Here is a 20,696-nt window from a genome sequence, read left to right on the forward strand (position 1 = left end):
ACTTACTTTTTTCAACCTCAGGTTTCAGTCGTTTGTTTTTGATGAGTATTTTTCTTTTGAGGTCATTCGGGGATGGCAAGGGTCTGCCTGGTTCCAGCTAGAGACAAACAGAAAAGGCTGATTGATGATAGTTTTACTTCTTCATTCTCTGTTCCAGACCAAAATGAGCAGAAGGCCTGTGAGTTACACAACCAACATCCAGTAGATGGCAGTCAGCACAGCTTTATACTTTCATTGTACATCCCAAACTAGCCCATGCTTTGCCTTAAGCTAAAGCTGCAAACTTGGCACCAGAAAGGACTCTCAAGGTTCGCAGAGCTGCTCTGCTCTCCCCAGGGAGTGGGCTCCAACCAGCAGTGGTCTCAGGGAACGGGATCCAGCTCGACCCCAGGCCTTGACCCTCTTTAAGTATCTGGTAAGTACAAGGGGTCATGGGGCTGGCTGGTGTCGCTAAGTGTAGTGTTGGGCCGTACCACAAGTTGGTTTGCTCAGTAGAGTGATGTATCCTCAAAGCTCAGGACTGTGGTTTTGTGGGTTCAATAAGAGAATCAAGAAGGAAGTGGTCCTCATGATTGAAAAATGACATCTACTATGGTTTCATTTGCTTGGACTGATATCTTCAAAGGAGATGTTCCTTTATTTGATGACCTCTGATCACAAGCTGGAATCAAGATTGCTGGGGAAAATATCAATAACCTTATGGCAGAAAGCAAAGAGGAACTAAAGAGCCTCTTGACAAAGCTGAAAGAAGAGAGTGAAAAAGCTGGCTTAAAACTTAACTTTCAAATAACTAAGATCATGGCATCCAATCCCATCACTTCATGGCAAATAGACGGGGAAAAAGTGGAAACGGTGGCAGTTTTTATTTTCTTGGGCTCCAAAGTCACTGCAGATGCTGACTGCAGCCATGAAATTAAAACACACTTACTCCTTGGAAGGAAAGCTATGATAAACCTAGACAGCATATTGGAAAGCAAAGACATCACTTTGCCGACAAAGGTCCATAGAGTCAAAGCTATGGCTTTTCCAGTAGTCATGTATGGATGTGAGAGTTGGACCAAAAAGAAAGTTGACCAAGGAAGAATTAATACTTTCGAATTGTGAGGCTGGAGAACTCTTGAGAGTCCCTTGGACTGAAAGGAAATCAAACCAGTCCATCCTAAAGGAAACTAACCCTGAATATTTACTGGAAGGACTGATGCTGAAGCTGAAGCTCCAACACTTTGGCCAGGTGATACAAAGAGCTGACTCACTGGGAAAGACCCTAATGAGGGGATGAGGAAAAGGGCGCAACAGAGCATGAGATGCTTGGATGGCATCATTGATTCCAATGGACATGAGCAAATTCCGGGAGAAAGTGAAGGACAGAGGAGTCTGGTGTGCTGCCGCTCATGGGGTCGCAAAGAGTCAAACATGACTTAGCAACTAAACAACAACAACTGATCCATGGACCTGTGTCTTCCCCATCCCCATCCGCTCTCCATCCCCCTACCAGCCATCTATAGAACCACCTACCCTTCCACATGTCCATTCATTTTCCAAACTAATTTTTATATTATTTATACATGCAAGGCATTGTGCCGTCCAGCATCCACTCTGTCTCTAATGAAACCCTTGGCTGAAATTCTGCTTCCTTTCGGAAGCCTGCTGTAACCAGTTCACTGCCAGTGATCCCTCTTACACTTGGATATTGGCAATAAATATTCAACACATAATAGGCCACCTTCTTTTTCAGTTATGGTTTTACATTTGAATCCTGTGGTCTGCTCCCAGGACTGAAAGTTCTGAAGTTCAGATCTTAGTCTCGTTTATAGTACAGACTTCCCATAACCTTTCATGTATGTGCACATCACTTCACAAAAAATGCAGAAACCTTTCTGTAAAAGCAAGCACTTTAGTCTAACAAAGGAAATAAAATACACAAAGGACCAAGGTAAAAACTAAAATAAATTGGGCTGTTTCTTAGTTTAGGTTCCCTTAGAATCCGTCTGAGACAAAGATGAAAGCACCAGTCATTTATTTGGGAGGCAGCTCCAGGGAATCCCAACAGAGGAGGAGAAGGGTGAGAACAACAAGACGGCCAGCCCATCAGGGGAGCATTATCGAGCCCTGTGTGTGCGAGCGGGATCCCCCTGTGGAACCCGGGGGGCAGTGGGGACCAGGTGCTCAGTCCAACCTCCTGAGGAGTGTGAAGCCCGGGGTAGAGGTGGTGATTCTCTGGTGCCTCTGGCTTGACGATCCCACGTGGGCAGAGCTCCAGGGACCAGAGCAGCCCCTGAGGCAGCAGCGGCAGGGGCGACAGATGGACATGAAGCCGCTAAGCAGGGAAGTGGGAAGCACTGCAGGCTGTGGACGGGGCGCCGGCAGCCATAGCTTCAGCAGGTGGTAAATATCCTTCTATAGTTTTTTCAATTCCCACAGATGCACTTCTATAAAACTCATTGTTAAACCACCTGATGTGTTCCCAGGGAGCACAGGTGTCAGTCATGGTGATGTTCGATTGCTGCCTATTGTTGCCCTGTTTGGGTCAATAGTGGGGAAAAACACTTCATTACTGTCGAGTGTTTCATACTTTCACTCCAGGAGTTTCTTGTTACTCCCAACATCTTGTGACAGTGACCCTTAACCACTTGGGGGGTGTGGATCTTTGTAAAAATCTGATGAACTCTCTCGAATGACTGTACACAGAAAACAAGTTGCATGTAATTAGAATGAGCTCACAGACCCTGCAAAGCCTATCTATGGGGCACAGGATACAAGTTCTTTGCCTGATGAAGGAATTAGCAGGTTTAACAAATAAAGCTCAAAAATGGGCATATAATATTGCCCAAGAGTTTGATTTGGACTTTGGAGCTTGAACTTCAGGCTCCTGTGACTTGATCCAGGGAACTTTCCATAGCAACAGGCTCCCATGAATGCTGACCCCTGGGTCCACATCTGATTCACCTGGAGAGCATTTAAAAAAACACCATGCATAATCTGCTGACTTGAATCAATTTCAGAATCTCTGAATGGGGCTATGGCAGAGGTATGGTTCATGGTTCCTCCAGGTGATTCTAAACTGTCACTGAATTTGAGAATGATCACCAACTCTAGACCCAGGCCACTGTGCATGTTATGAAAATTTAAGACAGAGGTTTCAGAAACCATAAAGATCCCATAATCTTCTGAATTAAACTGACCCAGATGTTTACATTATATCTCTCTCTACATACCTTTCTGAAGCACGGTGGAAGCTTTCCATACCAATGATTTTAAATAAATATGAAGCTCTTTAACACCAGTCCTCCAGAACTACTTGACCCTTCAGAAATGAATTTTAAAACAAATTCATTCATGTTAGAAATATGGTTTGCTAAAAATACATACTGGATGTGATTCAAGTGCTTGTTTCAACAGGAGATCTCCAAATAGATCTTCACAATATTTGGACATCTTGTACTGTTGATATTTGCTGGAGGGAAAGAACCGACATTTGTAAATTCAAACATCCATTAACTGTCCAGGATAAGAACAAGAAACATCTATTCCTAGCGATTAAAAACTCCCACTCAGCAAAATGATTGTCCCTTTGACGCTAATGAGCTAATTGGGGTAGGTTAAAAAGTAGATTCCGCTGCTGAACTGAGAGCTGGTAAGCAGAAAACAAGTGTCTTTCAAGTCCATCACATCTGACTACAAATCTACTGCCAGATCTTCTAACTCCATGGAAATTTGAGCAAGGTATCCTGCTCTCTGTCCTTTGGTTTAGAGGAAGCATTTCTAAAACATATTAAGAGGACTTTTTTTTTCTCTTTTGGAGGTGTTGGGAAATAGCAGTTTGAGGTCCTTCTTTTTTCCCCAGAAGACTATAGGTAGTTACCACTTCACAAAAGAAACTGTTCAGTTATTCAAAAAGATGCAGAGCAGGGATGGGAAATGGGGATGAGCAAACAACGCGGAGAGGCAGCGTAGAATGAATTGCTATACCTGCAGTGATTTTCAAAGGAGAGAATTACAGGATATTCCGACGTGACAAAGGCAGTCTCCTTGATGGCTTGAATAACATCCTTTAAACATAAGGAGTGTCGATGAGAAAGGAGAGAAAAAAAATTAAAGCATCTGAAATCAATTGGAGACTAATAATTTGAGCTTTTCAGAAAGTCACTTCTGGCAATTCAAACCTGAAGAACCCATTCACCACTCCACATTGAATCCCCTGTGGCTAGATGTAGGCACAGTTCATAGTTAACTACACTTTTTTCAAAGTTATTGTTTACTTCTCCAAAATTAGCGTACTGCTGCTGCTAAGTCGCTTCAGTCGTGTCCGACTCTGTGCGACCCCATAGATGGCAGCCCACCAGGCTCCCCCGTCCCTGGGATTCTCCAGGCAAGAACACTGGAGTGGGTTGCCATTTCCTTCTCCAACGCATGAAAGTGAAAAGTGAAAGTGAAGTCGCTCAGTTGTGTCCAACTCTGTGTGACCCCATGGACTGTAGCCCACCAGGCTCCTCCATCCATGAGATTTTCCAGGCAAGAGTACTGGAGTGGGGTGCCATTGCCTTCTCCGTGGAATACTACTCAGCCATAAAAAAGAATGAAATCACACCACTTATAGCAAAATGGATGGACCTAGAGATTATCATACTAACTGAATAGCCTGAAAGAGAAAGACAAATACCATATGATGCTAGTTATATATTAGATCTAAAATATGATGCAAATGAACTTATTTATAAAACAGAAACAGACTCACAGACACAGAAAACAAACCTATGGTTACCATAGGAGAAAAGGAGTGGGGGAAGGATAAATGGAGGGTTAGCAGATATGAACTACTACATATAAACTAAACAGCGAGGTCCTACTGTATGGCACAGGGAACTATACTCAGGATCTTGTAATAAACTAAAATAGAAAAGAATATGAATGAAAAAGAACACACACACACACACATACCTGAGTCACTGTACTGTACACCAGAAACTAAAACAGCACTGTAAATCAACTATACTCGAATAAAAATGAAAACAAGCACCAATGCCAAAGTCAAGCAAACAAAAACACTCACCTTGAAAAGGATATCTGTGCACATCGCTTTTCCATGAGTTATTATCGGTTCTTGGTCCTCACCTTTTCCATCCCAACAGTCAAGTTCAACACATCTAGGAATACAGTGATTTTACAGTGTTGAACCTTTACAATAAAACAGTGTGTATACAAATGAAAAGAAAAGATATCAGAATAAGTTACTTTCTGTAGAAGTAGAAAATTGAATGAGTGAAGTAATGTGATTATTTTGTGGAGGATACAGCTTAAAATAGCATCAGATTGGTGTCATCAAAAAGGGACTATTATAGATTGAGAGACAAGAGATAGAGCAAGCAGTGTGGTTCTGGATGAAACCTTAGCTGTGACAAAGCTGTGATAAAGAATGATTTAGGAACAACCAGGAAAATTTAGATATGGATTATGTTTCAGAGGATGTTAAAAAATACTGTAAACATTTTATCATTGGGATGATGCTACTTTAGCCATAAATGAAAATATTCTAATATTCTAATATTCAGTGACTCATATTCAAGTAGTCTGAGACAGATGTAGTGATGTACTTAAAGTGTTTTAAAGTATTTCTATATGTACAAAAATAGTGAGTTAAAAAATTATGCATTGGTCATTAACATAAAGAAAAATATCACAATAAAACTACATTTCTTAATTTTCACTTTCAGCATTTTTACCATATTTTAAACCTCAAATTTTTTCCAATTTCTATAAAATAAAAACCATTTGAAATAATATTTATTGTCAGAGAATAAAATTTTAGAATATTTAACATTAAGGAAAGCTATATTTGGGCTTCCCTGGTGGATCAGTGGTAAAGAATCCTCTTGCAATGTAGGAGACGGGGGTTCGATCCCTGGGTCGGGAAGATTCCCTGGAGAAGGAAACGGCAACCCACTCTAGTATCTCTGCCTGGGAAATCCCATGGTCAGAGGAGCTTCGTGTGGCTGCAGCCCATGGGGTGGCAAGAGTAGGACACAACTTAGTGACTAAACAACAGCAACACAGCTATACCTGAAGCGCCGAGGCCCAAAAGGAAATTGTGCGTGACTTCTTAAAGTAAGCTGTTTTTTTCTTTTTTTGTAATTTGGGGGGAATATTTTAAATTTACAGTAAAAAAAATCTTTTGACCCATAGGAGGAGTCTGGATCTTCCCAGAACAGATATCGTTCTTCCTTCCTCAAGGTTAAATGACATCATAATCCATTAAAGAGAAAGATAAATGTCCTTTTCACTCTGAATGCTACCTCTAATTTTTCAGAGAAGAGTAAATTCCATTAAAGGGCATCATATACAAAGAACAATGTCTTGAGTTTCTAACCTGCAACCAGCCAGGAGGACCTGTCTGTACATTTCCACTGAAGATTTCCCACCAAACTGTCTGCCAGTGAGATAGGTGTTGTGGGAAGAGCTGATGAAGTAGTGAGCCAGAGGGTGGTCCATTTCTTGGTACAGCTCTAGACGATCTAGGAAGACGGGGGCGTTTTCATCTGACATCAGGTATCTGCAAAACCCATCACTTGATATGAGGCCTGGGGAGGGGGGAAAGAGTATCATAGTAGATTTACGGTTTTGAAGATACGCAAGTTTTATTTATGACATCTGAAACAGCTTAAACAGGAGTAAATACTACTTCACAGTGTCTTTCTCAAGAAACTTCATCTTTCAGAACTTGAACAAAGTACCCAAGTTGCACAAGTAACATAATGCCTTCCACAAATAGGTGGCACCTGCTTTCGCATCCATGACGGCAAAACATTCAGTTCCCTAAGTTCAGGTGTGCAGCACCAGAACCCAAAGTGGAGGAGGAAGCAGTGGCCTCTCTGCATTCAAATAATCCCATTTCCCTGTTTCATCTAAAATAAAATGAATGGGGTATAGGACTTGTGAGATGAGGACTCCATGATCATTGAAATGTGACCCCTAGAGACAGCGTTCATCTCAGTCATATCTGTGTGACGAGGGGCAGGGCCAGTGCGTTTAATGCAGGAGAGACATTAATATTTCTGCATCTTCTCTTACCTAGTCAACCACCAACAGCCTCAAGTTTCTTGCTTTTACTTAAGCATTTGAAAGTTACAAGGTGATTTCAAGTGTACAGAAGAGTACAGATGATATAGCCATGGACCTACACCTCAGCCTTGTCTGATTTTATCTTTTCCTTTATCTACTTTACATTTCTTTAAAGGAATGCATAATTACAGGTGCCCGTGAAGCACCCTGCATGCCCCGCCTCAAGTTCATCTAATTCCATCTTTTTATTCATAGTTACATTCCCAAAATGGTTTGTAACTTTACTATATACAAGCACTTATCCAAAAAATAGATATTTTTGACTATTTATAAGTTTATATGAAATATCTTTATATTATCTTATGATTTATCTAGTTAATACCAGTAGCTCTTGGTCATTTACTTTTCACTGAGTGATGTACAGTAGCGGTAGGCAGTGTGTAGAGTATAAGGTCCATATGTGAATATATTAATACCATAGTCTGTGGTCCATCATTCTGTCGATGGATATTTAGGTCATTTCTGTTTATAACTAAAAGTACGGCAACAAAAGTCTGTGTGTCTATCTCCTTGGGCATATACATTGACACTTTTCCAGGCACTGTGATAGATGTGGGACAGAAGAAACAGACCAGGCCTGCTTTCAAGAAACTCATATATTGTGGGTGAGAGAACAAATAAATTAGCAAATAAATATAATGTTATGAAAGTGCTAGCAGGAAATAGAAAGCAGGAAATGCAAGTGATAAAGAATGACCAGGACGCTGTGTTCGATGTGTGGCCCGCAAGAGCCCTTCTGGTGAGGTCACATTCATGCAGGGGAGCAATCACATGCACGCCTGGGGGGGCCCCATTCACAGCAGAAGGATCAGCAAGTGCAGAGACCACGTGATGAAGGGCGAAGTAGCTGGAAAGGTGGCTGGAGAGGAATCTAAAGACTACATCAGTTGGACTTCAGTCTTCATTAAGTACTAAGTGTGTTGGGAAGCCATTGGAGGATTTGGAACAGCGGAAGAACATGATTAGACATGATTTTAAAAGGTTTACTCGGGCTGCTGTGTGATGCATAAATTGCAGGGCACTGAAAAAAGCAGAAGACTAGTTAGAAGTGAGCTGACATCATCTAGCAAGAGTTGATGTAGGCTCAGATAATCTGGTAAGGGTGGAGACAATGAGTGATTTATTCAGGATTTATTTTCAGGATGGATCTTACAGGTTTTGCGGATGGATTAGAAGTGATGTGAAAGAGCAAAACAAGTCAAAGATGACTCCAAGACTCTTGGCATGAAAAGGTGGGAGAGTGATGGTACCATTTTCTAGGTTGGGAAAGGAACAGTCTGTGGATGGGGGGAATGAAAGCATATTGTAAACATACATATATCTGAAATACCCACTCACCATCCAAATGGAGAGGTCTATTATACAGATCTGTGGTTTAAGAGAGAGATTAGGAATGGAAAGTTTAATCTGAAAGCCGCATGTGTACAGAAGACACTTAAAGACATTGGGTTTAGATGAGTTCATCCAAGGAGTGTGGGCAGAAGGGGCAGAGATCTGAGGCCTGAGCAGGGCCCCTCTGATACCCGACCCAGACCTGGAAGCAAAGAGGCTGGGCTGCAAGGGAGGCCTATTTTCCACTTGATTATGGGCAAATTATTCACCAGGTGGCTGTTTGTGTCAATTTAGACACCCAGAGAGTTTACAATGCCTTGGCACCATATTTTCACCCATACTGCTCATGATGGACTTTAACATTTCTGCCATTTGTGAAATGGTAAAGCTATACATTTTAGACAAGTCAGTGGTAATGTCATAGACTTTCAGGACATTGTAATAATCAAAGACACATCTCTACCATAATGTTTATCATACTACCAAGGTACTACTGAGTCATAAGGCTTTCTCCTTCAATAGCCTGCAACCACCTTTTTTCATTTTGAATCTCCAGCATCTAGAACAGTGCTTGGCACTCAGTCAGTCCTCCATAAACTTTAAGAATTGAAAGCAGGGAAGAGAAATACTAGTGGAATGATGGTATGAAGCCCACCATCTTATAAGCAGGGAAACTGAGGTCTGTGAATAGAGGTTCAAGGTCACACAGCAACAGGGAAAGCAACAAAATCACATCACCTCCCACCACTGCAAGGCGCTAACTTTCCTGCAAAGCCACTCCTCACTTCACTTTCATCACACGCTGTGTGGAGTTGATTATGATACTCAGAGGGAAGTAATGAAGCAGTCTGGCTGAAAATAGACATTTGAGACTCTAACAGGAAAGTATAAATGTATGAATATAACCAAGGGAAAATTCTATTGGGCTTAGAAAAATATCAGGTGTGTGGCCACATAGTGTGGTGGGCCAGGATGCGTATACGCAGGTCTATGTAGGTCCAGAGAATGTATAAACCTTTCATCCATGCTCACTGAGATACAAAAAAAAAAAAAAAAAGACTTTTTTCTAAACAGGAGGAGACTGAGGCCATGATACTCATGGGCAAATGGGACAGAAAGAACTTAACCTGCATCTCTCTTCACTCTCCATTGAGACATAAGGCCAGAGGCTCTAGCCCAGGCATCTCCTGGCCCTCCCTGGCAATACTGTATTATCATCATTGCTCCCAGCTTTGGCAGGTGTTTCTCATGGTTACAGAACCAGTCTTGAATTTCCTTCCCATACATGTCCTTTGCTAAATATTCAAATGAACAACACACTGCTTCCAGAGTTTCACTGAAACAGGTAAAGGGTCAGAAACCCCAACAATTTGTTAAGTTGATTCCTATTTAATTTCATGTCAATTGCATTTATCTTCCATACCAGGGGTCAAATGATGAGTAAAAAGGCTCAAATCATGTATTAAATTTAGCTAGCTTGCTGAAACTCAAAGGACAAAGGAAGGTGTCAATTTTTATAGGAAATGCCAATTTTTTTCCAGAGATGGCAAACAGAGACTATAATTGGCATTTTTACATTTTAAGCACTATGCAACATTAAGGATCTAATATAAGAAAGTACATTGGGGGAAATATTACTATAGTTTAATAATAAATTTAGCATTATATTTCAGGCAGCAAAACTAAATTTTGGTGTAAGGCAAAATTTATACTGATTTAGGAAAAAAAAAAAATCAGTTATCAATCCTTGTCTCTAGAGAGCTCCAAAGCATTTAAAAATACATTTAACTAAAAATGCAAGGATTTTAAAAATTGCATATACTTGAATTTTTTAAATAATGAAAAACTCTCATTTTTTTTTCACTTTTCTTACCTTGTTTCTTCAAATCTTCATCAGGCTCATACATCTCAATGATCTGCATTGCCCTTTTAGCATCATAAAATGGGAATAAAATTTCATTCAGTCGAGGATCTCGTTGATGCTATGATGAGAAAATAACTCCATTTAGGTTGACCTTCCTTACCCTTGGGCTATAACACATCAATAAACTATGCAATTTTAATAGAAGATATATGTATAATACCATGTTTATAGTTACAAAGAGATTTTGCTTTTCTCCTGTCTTTCTCCCTAAAACAGACTTCAAAAAGGTCCAAATTTGGCAGTAGCGTGTTGGTTCCCTTCCCTGAACTGAAGATGGAGAGACAAAATATACTTTTTTTTTTTCATCCAAATTTGATAAACAGAGAAAATGGTATGGTCTCATCATACCACAGGGAAGATATCTGGCATAAGTGTTTATAAAGTGAGATAAGTCTTTTTAAAAAAAGATAAACAAAAGCAAAAATCGTACCCATGTAAATGTCAAAACAAAAACAATATCAAAAAACCTCCAAACCCCTAAAGTTACATAGACAAATATAATTTCATTTTCATTATATCTTTCTACATGAATAAGAGATTTGGGGGGCACTGTGAACTTCATTCTCTTGAGTAAATATTTGTGAAAATGAATCCATTGTAATAAGGATGAAAATCTCCACAAGGATATTTACAAGCTCAAAACAACATGAAAATCTGTATTTAAATATCAGTGTTCAGAAATTCTATTTCACTGTGAAATCTAACTTGGTTTGCCCTGAGGAAATCCTCTGGGCAGAAAGTGCATGAATATTTAAAGACATTTGGGAGGCTGGTAATGTCATTCTTTTCAAATCAGCACCCATAGCCTCCTGGTATTATATGAGGCATCGGGAGCAAATTTCTGCAGTTCTGTCATCCTAACTTCACAGCAAAGATGAAAAAAGTCCAATTTACTAATTGACTTAGCTACAATAGAGAGTATGTGTGTGTATATGTGTGTGTGTGTGTGTGTGTATGTGTGTGTGTGTATCTATCTTTCTGTATCTACAGGTAGTGGGTCTATTAAACTTCCTTATTGTTCATGGTAGATTTAAGGACCAAACACTGAGTCCCTGGTCATCCGTCAAATAAAGAAAGAGAGGGAACTGGAATGAAGAAATGGCAGATAGACATGTGAGCAAAACTCAGTCAATAGATAGGACCCTAGCAATGACTCTTTACCCAAATATATGCACAGACTTTGAGAAGCACTACTGGAAAAGCATTGAAGAAATAACTGTTAAAAGTTCATATGGATTTCCCTTGCCCATTTGTTTGAAATGGTCATTTGAAGAGTGAGGTACACAGCATGAATGCCTTTGGCCAATAGAACATGTGACGTCATCCCAGAGCACTCATGGCCTTGCCTGATCTGGTCTTCCCACCATCCCCCTGAGTGATGAGTGTTAACTCCTAAAGAATCAATAGCTCTTTGCCAGTTTATCCCAATGAAGCATGCTTCTGTTAGAATCTAAGAAATAACGGCTCACATCCATGCAAGTGCTAGAGCAGAAACTGTTACATGAATAACAGGCCTTGAGCTCATAAGGAAGAAAAGTCCTGGGGTGCAGAGAGATGGTACAGTGGACTGTGGGGTGCCAGGCAGGTGAAGGCATGCTCCGAGCATCTCATTCAGGAAGTGGGTGCTGGCATGCAACTCCAGAGCCCGCCCCAAGGGAGCAACAAGCACCACCCCTCCGGGGAGAATGCAGTGCTTTCAAACCAAGCAAATAAGTAACCAGTACATTTTCTGGGTACTTTCCTTCTCCCGTCTCTGTAAACACTCCCATGGAGGAAGATGGACGTGGCACAAAAGGGCCTTTTTGGATCCCACTGTGGTTCTGTTCATGGTTGGCCACTATACTCACAAGGTTTTCTTTCTTACTTGGATAAAGTCTTTCAGTTTAAAGATAGACTCTCTGATAAGCATTCAGGACTCATGGAGATCATGGGGGCAAATCCATATGAATTTAAGAGAAAGAAGAGCCTCAGTTAAAGAAAGAAACAAAGTTAGGAAAAGGAAGAAAGGGAATCCAAGTGTTCTCTGGGCTGTTTGTGCACAGAGGTGTGTGGGCTCCAGCCTGGGGCCTCCTGCAGTGCAGTTTCTGAAGAGCAACAGGGGTGTCACCCTTTCCCCGGAGCTGGAGAGGGATGCACATTCTGGGGACCCACTCCCAACCTACCAAATTGGACCTTCTGCGGTAGAACCTAAGAAGCTGTATTTTAACAATCTTGTCAGTTGATTCTGATGGGCTCAAATTTAAGAAGTATGACTCTAGTATGTAAAGGTATGCATTTAAATAAATTTGCCTATTAGTTTAAAAAATAGTATCTTAGTTCTGCAAGGGTAGAAGAATGCTAAACATTTGAAATCTGCTCCCAAGTAACCCTCATCAAAATTTATCAGAGGGCATACTATTCACTAGAAGAATATCCTTCTTTCAGAAAAAACAGCCAGAAGAACCAAGTCCTTAAAATGTATGTGTGATAATCCTCTTATTCTACATTTGTAGCAAATAAGCACCACAACAATATGAAACTTCACTTCTCTTTACATCTGCTCCACCAGATAACCTTTTGCTTTCCCAAAGATGTTCACATTTCAGAAAGGAAGCACAGTGCAATCTGGATAACCCAAAGGGAAGGAAACAATGGCAAAACTTGTGTTAAAAGTCACAAAAATATAATCTTTATTTGAAAAAACAAAGAAGAGAAAGATCATTTCCAGGACATCTCAGAGAAATAAGACTGCAAAAGATTTCCACTTAGTCATAAGCACTGTGGGGTGAATGTATCACAGCTCTGAGGGGAGAGACCATAGGTTTGCAGTTGGGATTTGGGGAAGCAATGTACTAAGGGCATACACCCCATGATGTTCAGAGCCTTATAAAAGATAATACTGACTAGCTTCAGAAAATAGTTCACAGAACTGTGACCATGTAAATGAAGAGATAATGAACATATCTTTCTTATTATGTCCTTACTCATTGAGAAAAGACATCAATGGGCTTCAACCTGAGCAGCACTGGGAGAGAGAGATGTTGACATAACTAATATTCAAAAGAGATATAAAAAGATAAAGGAATAATTGGCAAACCTTACTCATAGAACTAAATAATTCCTTTTCTGTCCAAGCATTAAAGAAGAAAGACATGGTACATGGAAAGTGATTTTAAGCCTTTTCTTACAGTCTTTCAACAGCAAAATAAAAGAAATGATTAACAAAATCAGCTCTAATGTGATCCTATGATACATAAGAGGCAGGAGGCAGATTACCAGCAACCAGAAGATAAAGCTAATTCTGGATTCTCATGCTTGTCCAAGACTACTGTCCTCTCTTCTTATTCTGATCTCTCTCCAGCTCTCCATGCACCTCTCAATTCTGCAGGCCCTCAGGTGTTATCTGTAAGAAGTCACGCCAAAGCCTTTGACTGCGTGGATCACAATGAACTGTGGAAAATTCTGAAAGAGATGGGAATACCAGACCACCTGACCTGCCTCCTGAGAAATCTGTATGCAGGTCAGGAAGCAACAGTTAGAACTGGACGTGGAACAAGAGACTGGTTCCAAATAGGAAAAGGAGTACGTCAAGGCTGTATATTGTCATCCTGCTTATTTAACTTCTATGCAGAGTACATCATGAGAAACGCTGGGCTGGAGGAAGCACAGGCTGGAATCAAGATTACCAGGAGACATATCAACAACCTCAGATATGCAGATGACACCACCTTTATGGCAGAAAGCAAAGAGGAACTGAAGAACCTCTTGATGAAAGTGAAAGAGGAGAGGGAAAAAGTTGGCTTAAAACTTAACATTCAGGAAACTAAGATCATGGCATCTGGTCCCATCACTTCATGGCAAATAGATGGGGAAACAGTGGAAACAGTGGGCTCCAAAATCACTGCAGATGGGTGACTGCAGCCTTGAAATCAGACACTTGTTCCTTTGAAGAAAAGCTATGACCAACCTAGACAGTATATTAAAAAGCAGAAACATTACTTTGGCAATAAAGGTCTGTCTAGTCAAAGCTATGGTTTTTCCAGTGGTCAGGTATGGATGTGAGAGTTGGACTATAAAGAAAGCTGAGTGCCAAAGAATTGATGCTTTTGAGCTATGGTGTTGGAGAAGACTCTTGAGAGTCCCTTGGACTGCAAGGAGATCCAAGCAGTTAATCTTAAAGATCAGTCCTGAATATTCATTGGAAGGACTGATGCTGAAGCTGAAGCTCCAATACTTTGGCCACCTGATGTGGAGAACTGACTCACTGGAAAAGACCCTGATGCTGGGAAAGATTGAAGGCAGGAGGAGAAGGGGACGACAGAGGATGAGATGGTTTGATGGCATCACTGATGCGATGGACATGAGTTTGAGCAAGCTGCAGTATTTGGTGATGGACAGGGAAGCCTGGCATGCTGCAGTCCATGGGGTTGCAAAGAGTCGGAGACGACTGAGAGTGAACTGAAGTGAAATGGACAATGAAGGTAAAACTAAAATCAATTCAGTTTCTCATTAGGAATGGGGAAAGAGAGGTGAAACTAACTGCAGCCAAGAGGCTTTAGTTAGTCCTGACACATGGAGAACTGAGTTGGTGGCAGTACCCAACCAGGTGCTAGCTTATAGTGAGTGTCCCCACCAGCTCTTCTGGACTCAACTTCACTATTCTCATCATATTGGCACACACCCAGACACACACACATTTCCATCAGCCCACTGGATGGGACCAAGAAATACAGCCATGGCAAAATTTCAGATCCGAGGGGTAGATTTCCGTGGCTACCTTCATTATGGAGAATAACAAGTTTATAAGTTCATGCTGCTCTCACATTCCTCCCACTGACAGTAATGATACCAAGGAGATATCCAGTGCTTCACAGACTCTGATGTACAAACAAACTACCTGGAGAAAATGTGCAATGCAGATTCCAGCTCAGCAGCAGGTCTGGGGTGGGACCTGGGACTCTGCATTTCTGACAAGTTCCCTGTAGATACTGAAGCTGCTGGGGAGCAGTGAACATGGAGACACTGAGAATTAGATGAGGAGCAGATCCAAAATTCCCGGTGAAAAGCCAGTGAGTGGTGATGGCACGGGGAGAGAGCAGGTGGTCCAAAGCCCCACACAGCAACCAGGCAGGAAATGGACCACGGTCTCTCCTCTCTGTCCAGATTCCTGCAGATACACATTAACACACTGACCAGAAAACTGCATATAAGGAGTAAAGGGACTCACAAGCTGGAAGGTAGTGGGAGGAAACATGGCTTTTGCTAATATACGATAAATCCCATTTTTCCCTGTTAAATGTTAAAATAAGTGTTAGTCGCTCAGTCGTGTCTGACTCTGCAGCCCCATGGACTGCAGCCTGCCAGGCTCCTCTGTCCATGGAATTTTCAGGTCAGGAATACTGGAGCGGGTTGCCACTTCCTTCTCCAGGAGAACTGGTTAATGCTTACAGATGTGTGTTTATTGATTTTTTTCTTTCTTCATCATTTCTCTGGTTACCTTGTTGAATCTCTTATCTGTTCAAAGAGTTTTTGATGGCTTTTGATATTCAGGTTATACAATCATCTGCAAATAATGAACAAGGTCTTGTTCTTTTGTGTTCCTGGGACTCATTTATTTTTTCTTGTCCTATTGCATCCAGGGCTTCTAATACAATGTTAAATTCCAGCTGACTGAGACTATGTGGCTAAGGCTTTTGAAAATGTTTAGATCTAAGTTCTTGGAGTCAGAGACCCTTAACATTCCAATGCCTGCTCCCTTCCAGAGTGAATTCTGTCTCCTTTCATTATGGATTTCGATGGCACTCTGCCCATGGGGTGCTTTAGACTTTGGAACAATGAGAGGGAGAGTCCTCAAAAGTCCTATGGGGGCAAGGTGTTGGCAGAACACTCTCTGCGTTTGACAGCCTTCTTTAAGGAGACATTCTGATTTCTGTCTAGTTCTTCCAGCTGATCACTAGGATACAAAAGGAAGAGATTCAGGGCAGACACTTTGATTAAAAACAAAGGCTTTACTTTCCTGGACTTATAGTCGTGTAGTTTCTGTGACCTAAAGAAATCCAGAATCATAGCAATTCAATTAGCCCCACCCCCAAATTGAAAGTGCCTCCTTACTGTTAATGAAAAGCCAGATGTAAGCAAATGAATACTACTGGCCAGTATATTGATGGATAAAAGCTACCAAGGAAAAAGTATTTAAGAAAGAATTTGGATGGCAGAGACAGAAAGTATATGTGATCATCCCTTTTAAAATAAATTTTTTTGTCATGACTTATAAGAATTATAAGAGTAGTTACTGGGTAGGTCTACAAAAGTCTCCCATACAAGGAAGGGGATGAGATAAGGACCCATGAATGCAGCATGTACACTGAAGACTTCAGAACCGTTTCTTCATTTGAACAAGTGCAAGTGCAGTGCATACTGACTCTCTGCTACGTTTAATAGGCGGCTGAGTACCAGCTTCATCCCGAGCACGCAAGTGGCCTTTCTCTAGGAAGCGGTAAATGATGATGTGGTAATCGTCTCCCCAGGAAATATCTTCCCTCTTTAGTAGAAAGCAAGATTTTTGCCTCTCTCACCAAAACTTAAGATGACCAATGACCCAAAGTACATGTAAAGCGGAGAGAGATAAAACATTTTTTAAAAGAAGCAGAAGATGGGGAAAGGGTTAAGGAGGCAGAGCAAAGCAAGTTAACTTCTGAGCAACAGTGGCATAAGAATGTGGATAATATCTGGGTAAAGATTATGAACGTAGTATCCATATAACAAAAAACTAGTGGAGTGAAAAAACTTGAAATGTTTTAAAGTAAAATAAATATTGTGGTGTACTGAAAGGATCACTTTAAAGTAGAGGCATCTGTGCTGATATATGGGGGACCCTGTCTCTCCTGCATCCATGCTTCCAGCCTCTGGGTATCAGCTTCTCAAGTGCAACCCTACAAATTGGGAGCCACTGGGCCCTGAATCGGAAAGAAACGAGAAGCCCTTCAGCAAAGATGTACTATGTGTCTTCAAACTGGCAAATCAGTCTGCCTGCTACTTTTTCATGAGGCAATACCTTCTACCTGGTATGATATTGTCTATCTTAACGTTTTGCTTTATATGGTATAATGGTTACTATCAATTGTTTTGGAACAAAAATATACTGTCCATCCCTCATTTAAAGTCTTCTTATTATTTAATGTGTTAGACAAAAAGTGCATTTCCATTTTTTGTATTAACAAGAGTTTCAATGGGTTTCACTGAAAACACTTTCTTGTAGAGAAAAAAAAGTTAATTTTAGTTTTGATAAAAATTGGAACATTTATGTGTTCTGAAATATATTTATCTTGGGCTTAAGCAAGTTTTGTCAACTTTAGTTTTGGTTGTTGAGTGAATCACATTCTAAAATTAGTTCTGAGCTTGTTACAAAAATAAAAAGTAAAAATTTAACCTGTCATCCCATTGGCCTAATATGCGCTATGGTTTCACCCAGGAACTCCAGTGTTGTGCTTATTGTCAAACTATTCTGTTCAAACCTACATATTTTTCTTACATGCAATCCATTAAAAGACAAAAATAAGGCTTTCCCAGTCCATGCAAAAGTATGAGAAAAAGTTAGCAATGGCGAATCCAACTATAGGGTGGTAAACTCAATCCATTCTCTTTCTATTTCTTACAAGTAAATAGAAAAAAAAAAGATAAGTACCTTAAATATCATCTTGCAAAACACAGACACATTTAATAAAGTGAATATATTATCAAATTCACACACATACACAGACCCAGAGCTACACATCACAGCAAGAAACCAACAAAAAAGCAGTGTGCAAAGCCAATGAGGAAATGCATGGACACACGGGGGCAGCAGCTGATTTTTGCACCTGGTAAAGCCATCATGGAAAGATCAGCAGGTCAGAAGCGAAGCAAATGGGGGTGCAGGATGCAGGCATGCAATGAGGATGCTGGAGGAAGCAAGCCACTGCACACAGACTGATGGAGTTAATGTATGAAAAAGCTTACTTCATTTAGAAAGCTCACTAATTGGTCTACCGTTAAATAATCAGTTTTGTCTCCATTGCTGAAAAGAAATTTATTAGAAAAAGTAAGTTTTGGTATATGATGCTACAGGAGGTACGATTTACATGTTGACATTTTTGTCGATAATTCTAAACTTATTTTTCTAAACCTGAAGTAGTGGCGAACTCTTAAAATGGCCAGAGACTGTTTGTAAAGAAAAACAAAACAAAACAAAACACCCAACAACAGCAAAGGCAAGAAATTACTCCCCCTAACTTATAGAAAATATCTGCAATCCTTCTTTTGCATTATCCAAAGGCATTATTATAAAACAACATGTAAGTCATCCATTTGAAATAATTGGAATGAATGGACTTTTGAACAACATAATAACATTCCAAATCGAATCTAGTTAGTTCACATAACGGGTTAATACCTAAAGGAGCAGGTTAACATTGTAGGTAGTTAGTAAAGCCAATGCAGGGAGAGGAGGGGGGGAGTTCCAGGTGCGGCAACCAAATTATGTAAAAGTTTCTCAAAAAATCAGAGGGAACTTTTACACCAAATAAACTAAGGGGTGAAAATGTAACCCTGACTAGACATTCCTAGATACTGTCAACATATTATATGAAGATATTAGGACAATAAATGTTTTTAAAGTCTAAAAGAGCAAAGATAACTTCAATGTGACACTTTCTCATAAATGGAACTTTCTCAAAAACGGAACTTACATTTTTTTGAAAAGATCCTCTATATCTGTCCGAGGACAAATCTTTTGTGTCAGTTCATAGAACTTTTCATAAGTAAATGCGGCAGGCTCAATTTCATCATTCTGGAAAGAACAGAGGCACTGTCATAAATCAGGCACCGTCCTCTCTCTTTGGAGGATATACAGAATCGACAGGTTTGTGAAGCAGAGTGATGACTACTTGCAATCCCAGGGTTTTCATCTCTGACTCTTCCTGATAGGAGCCAGAAGGTCCAACCGTGGGCCAGCCTGCTAGAGTATGGCGCATGTAAAGGAATGTTTCTAGTTACCATGGTTGGGATGTTCAAACAATGGCCACAGCTGAGCTTGCTCTGGGAGATACTCCACAGAACAAACACAAAGAAACATTTCTTTCTCCTCTCCTTGAAGGAACAACGCAACTACTTGCCACAAGGGTGCTGACTAAATCAAACCCAGCGTTTCCTTATGCTTATTTTGTGAATTTTTACAGGCAACATAAAGGGAGTTCTACAAGAGTTTACTTTTCATACTGAACCTTATATTTCAAATAGGATTTGTTAAGACAGTAACAGCCTAAATCTTTCTTGCAGTTAATACATTCATTGCAACTATTTTATGTTTAAAATTTATTTCAATGCAACTATTTTAAATCCAAAGGGCCACAAACTCAAATGTTTTGCTTGAGGAGAGGTGCTTCATAAAATATCGCACAGCTGTCCTGAAGAACTTAATTTATGAGCCATTTTTCATGCTGACATTGTGCATGGTTCTGCTAATGTTGATGGGCTTCTATAAAATAAGCTTTCAATGAGCTGTGTGAAAGAGCAGCCTGCTGTCATTTCCTTTTCTTAATAAAGGTGACAGGAACATTTGGAAATATGCTATTTGAATACTATAATATTTAGGTTAAAATGCCCAGAAAACAAAAGGAAGGAAGGATAGAAGGGAAGAGAATAAAGGAAAAATTAACTGTACTATATGTGACTGAACCTAATTCTGAATATAACTGAATCAGTTTAATATAAATAATCTTACTTATTACATGAGGACAAAAATACACAAAGTGGTTTTAGAAAAACATTATTAAATTAATGAATACCTTTCCACTGGGAAGACCTAGCTCCTTGAGTGCTTGAAAGATCACCTTTTCTGTTTTCCCCGATGCAAAGGTTCTAGTAATACTAGGGCAGAAAAGGAAAAAAAAAAAAGTTGCTATTAATTCTGTTTTCTCTGATGCAAAGATCCAAGTAAAACTAAAGATGGTGGGATAGAAGAAAAGAAAAAGGAAAATAAAATTATTTCTCATTTCTGGGTATTTTTCACTCCCCAGACTGGCTCCTGCAATGGCCCTCTGCTGACCAGAGCTGGTTGTGCCAGTCAGGTGACTTGATTCTAAGACAGACAGTCCCCCGGGCTACTTGTGAACATACGCATCCAGGATCCAGACCACCGGTCAACCACAGTAATAAATTTTGATCCTATCCATTTGCTCTCTTAGGAAAAAGGGATGCGGCAGATGAACCTGAAGCTCTAGAACAGAAGCTCGTGGTGACTTGGGGACAGGAAGGAGGCCCCTTAGGACCTGGCCCAGGCCTGGGGTCATCCTTTCCTGGCCCCATA

At 40.4% G+C, this 20,696-nt stretch overlaps 1 protein-coding gene across 7 annotated transcripts in view; it reads right to left on the minus strand.

The window, feature by feature from the left end:
* PLCB4 (phospholipase C beta 4) overlaps positions 1-20,696 on the minus strand; it is a 478,191-nt gene that overhangs the window by 104,954 nt on the left and 352,541 nt on the right. For all 7 annotated transcript variants that reach the window (XM_040248315.1, XM_040248318.1, XM_040248317.1 and 4 more), the window contains exons 10-18: positions 20,176-20,257; positions 19,078-19,178; positions 18,350-18,407; positions 10,322-10,430; positions 6,365-6,575; positions 5,051-5,144; positions 3,970-4,049; positions 3,370-3,454; positions 7-97 (exon numbers count right to left, since the gene is read on the minus strand). In XM_040248315.1, coding sequence (XP_040104249.1) covers positions 7-97; positions 3,370-3,454; positions 3,970-4,049; positions 5,051-5,144; positions 6,365-6,575; positions 10,322-10,430; positions 18,350-18,407; positions 19,078-19,178; positions 20,176-20,257 — 911 coding nt within the window. The remainder of the gene's footprint in view (positions 1-6; positions 98-3,369; positions 3,455-3,969; positions 4,050-5,050; positions 5,145-6,364; positions 6,576-10,321; positions 10,431-18,349; positions 18,408-19,077; positions 19,179-20,175; positions 20,258-20,696) is intronic.

Source organism: Oryx dammah, unplaced genomic scaffold, assembly GCF_014754425.2.
Source record: "Oryx dammah isolate SB20612 unplaced genomic scaffold, SCBI_Odam_1.1 HiC_scaffold_10, whole genome shotgun sequence".
In the NCBI taxonomy this organism is placed as follows: Eukaryota; Metazoa; Chordata; class Mammalia; order Artiodactyla; family Bovidae; genus Oryx; species Oryx dammah.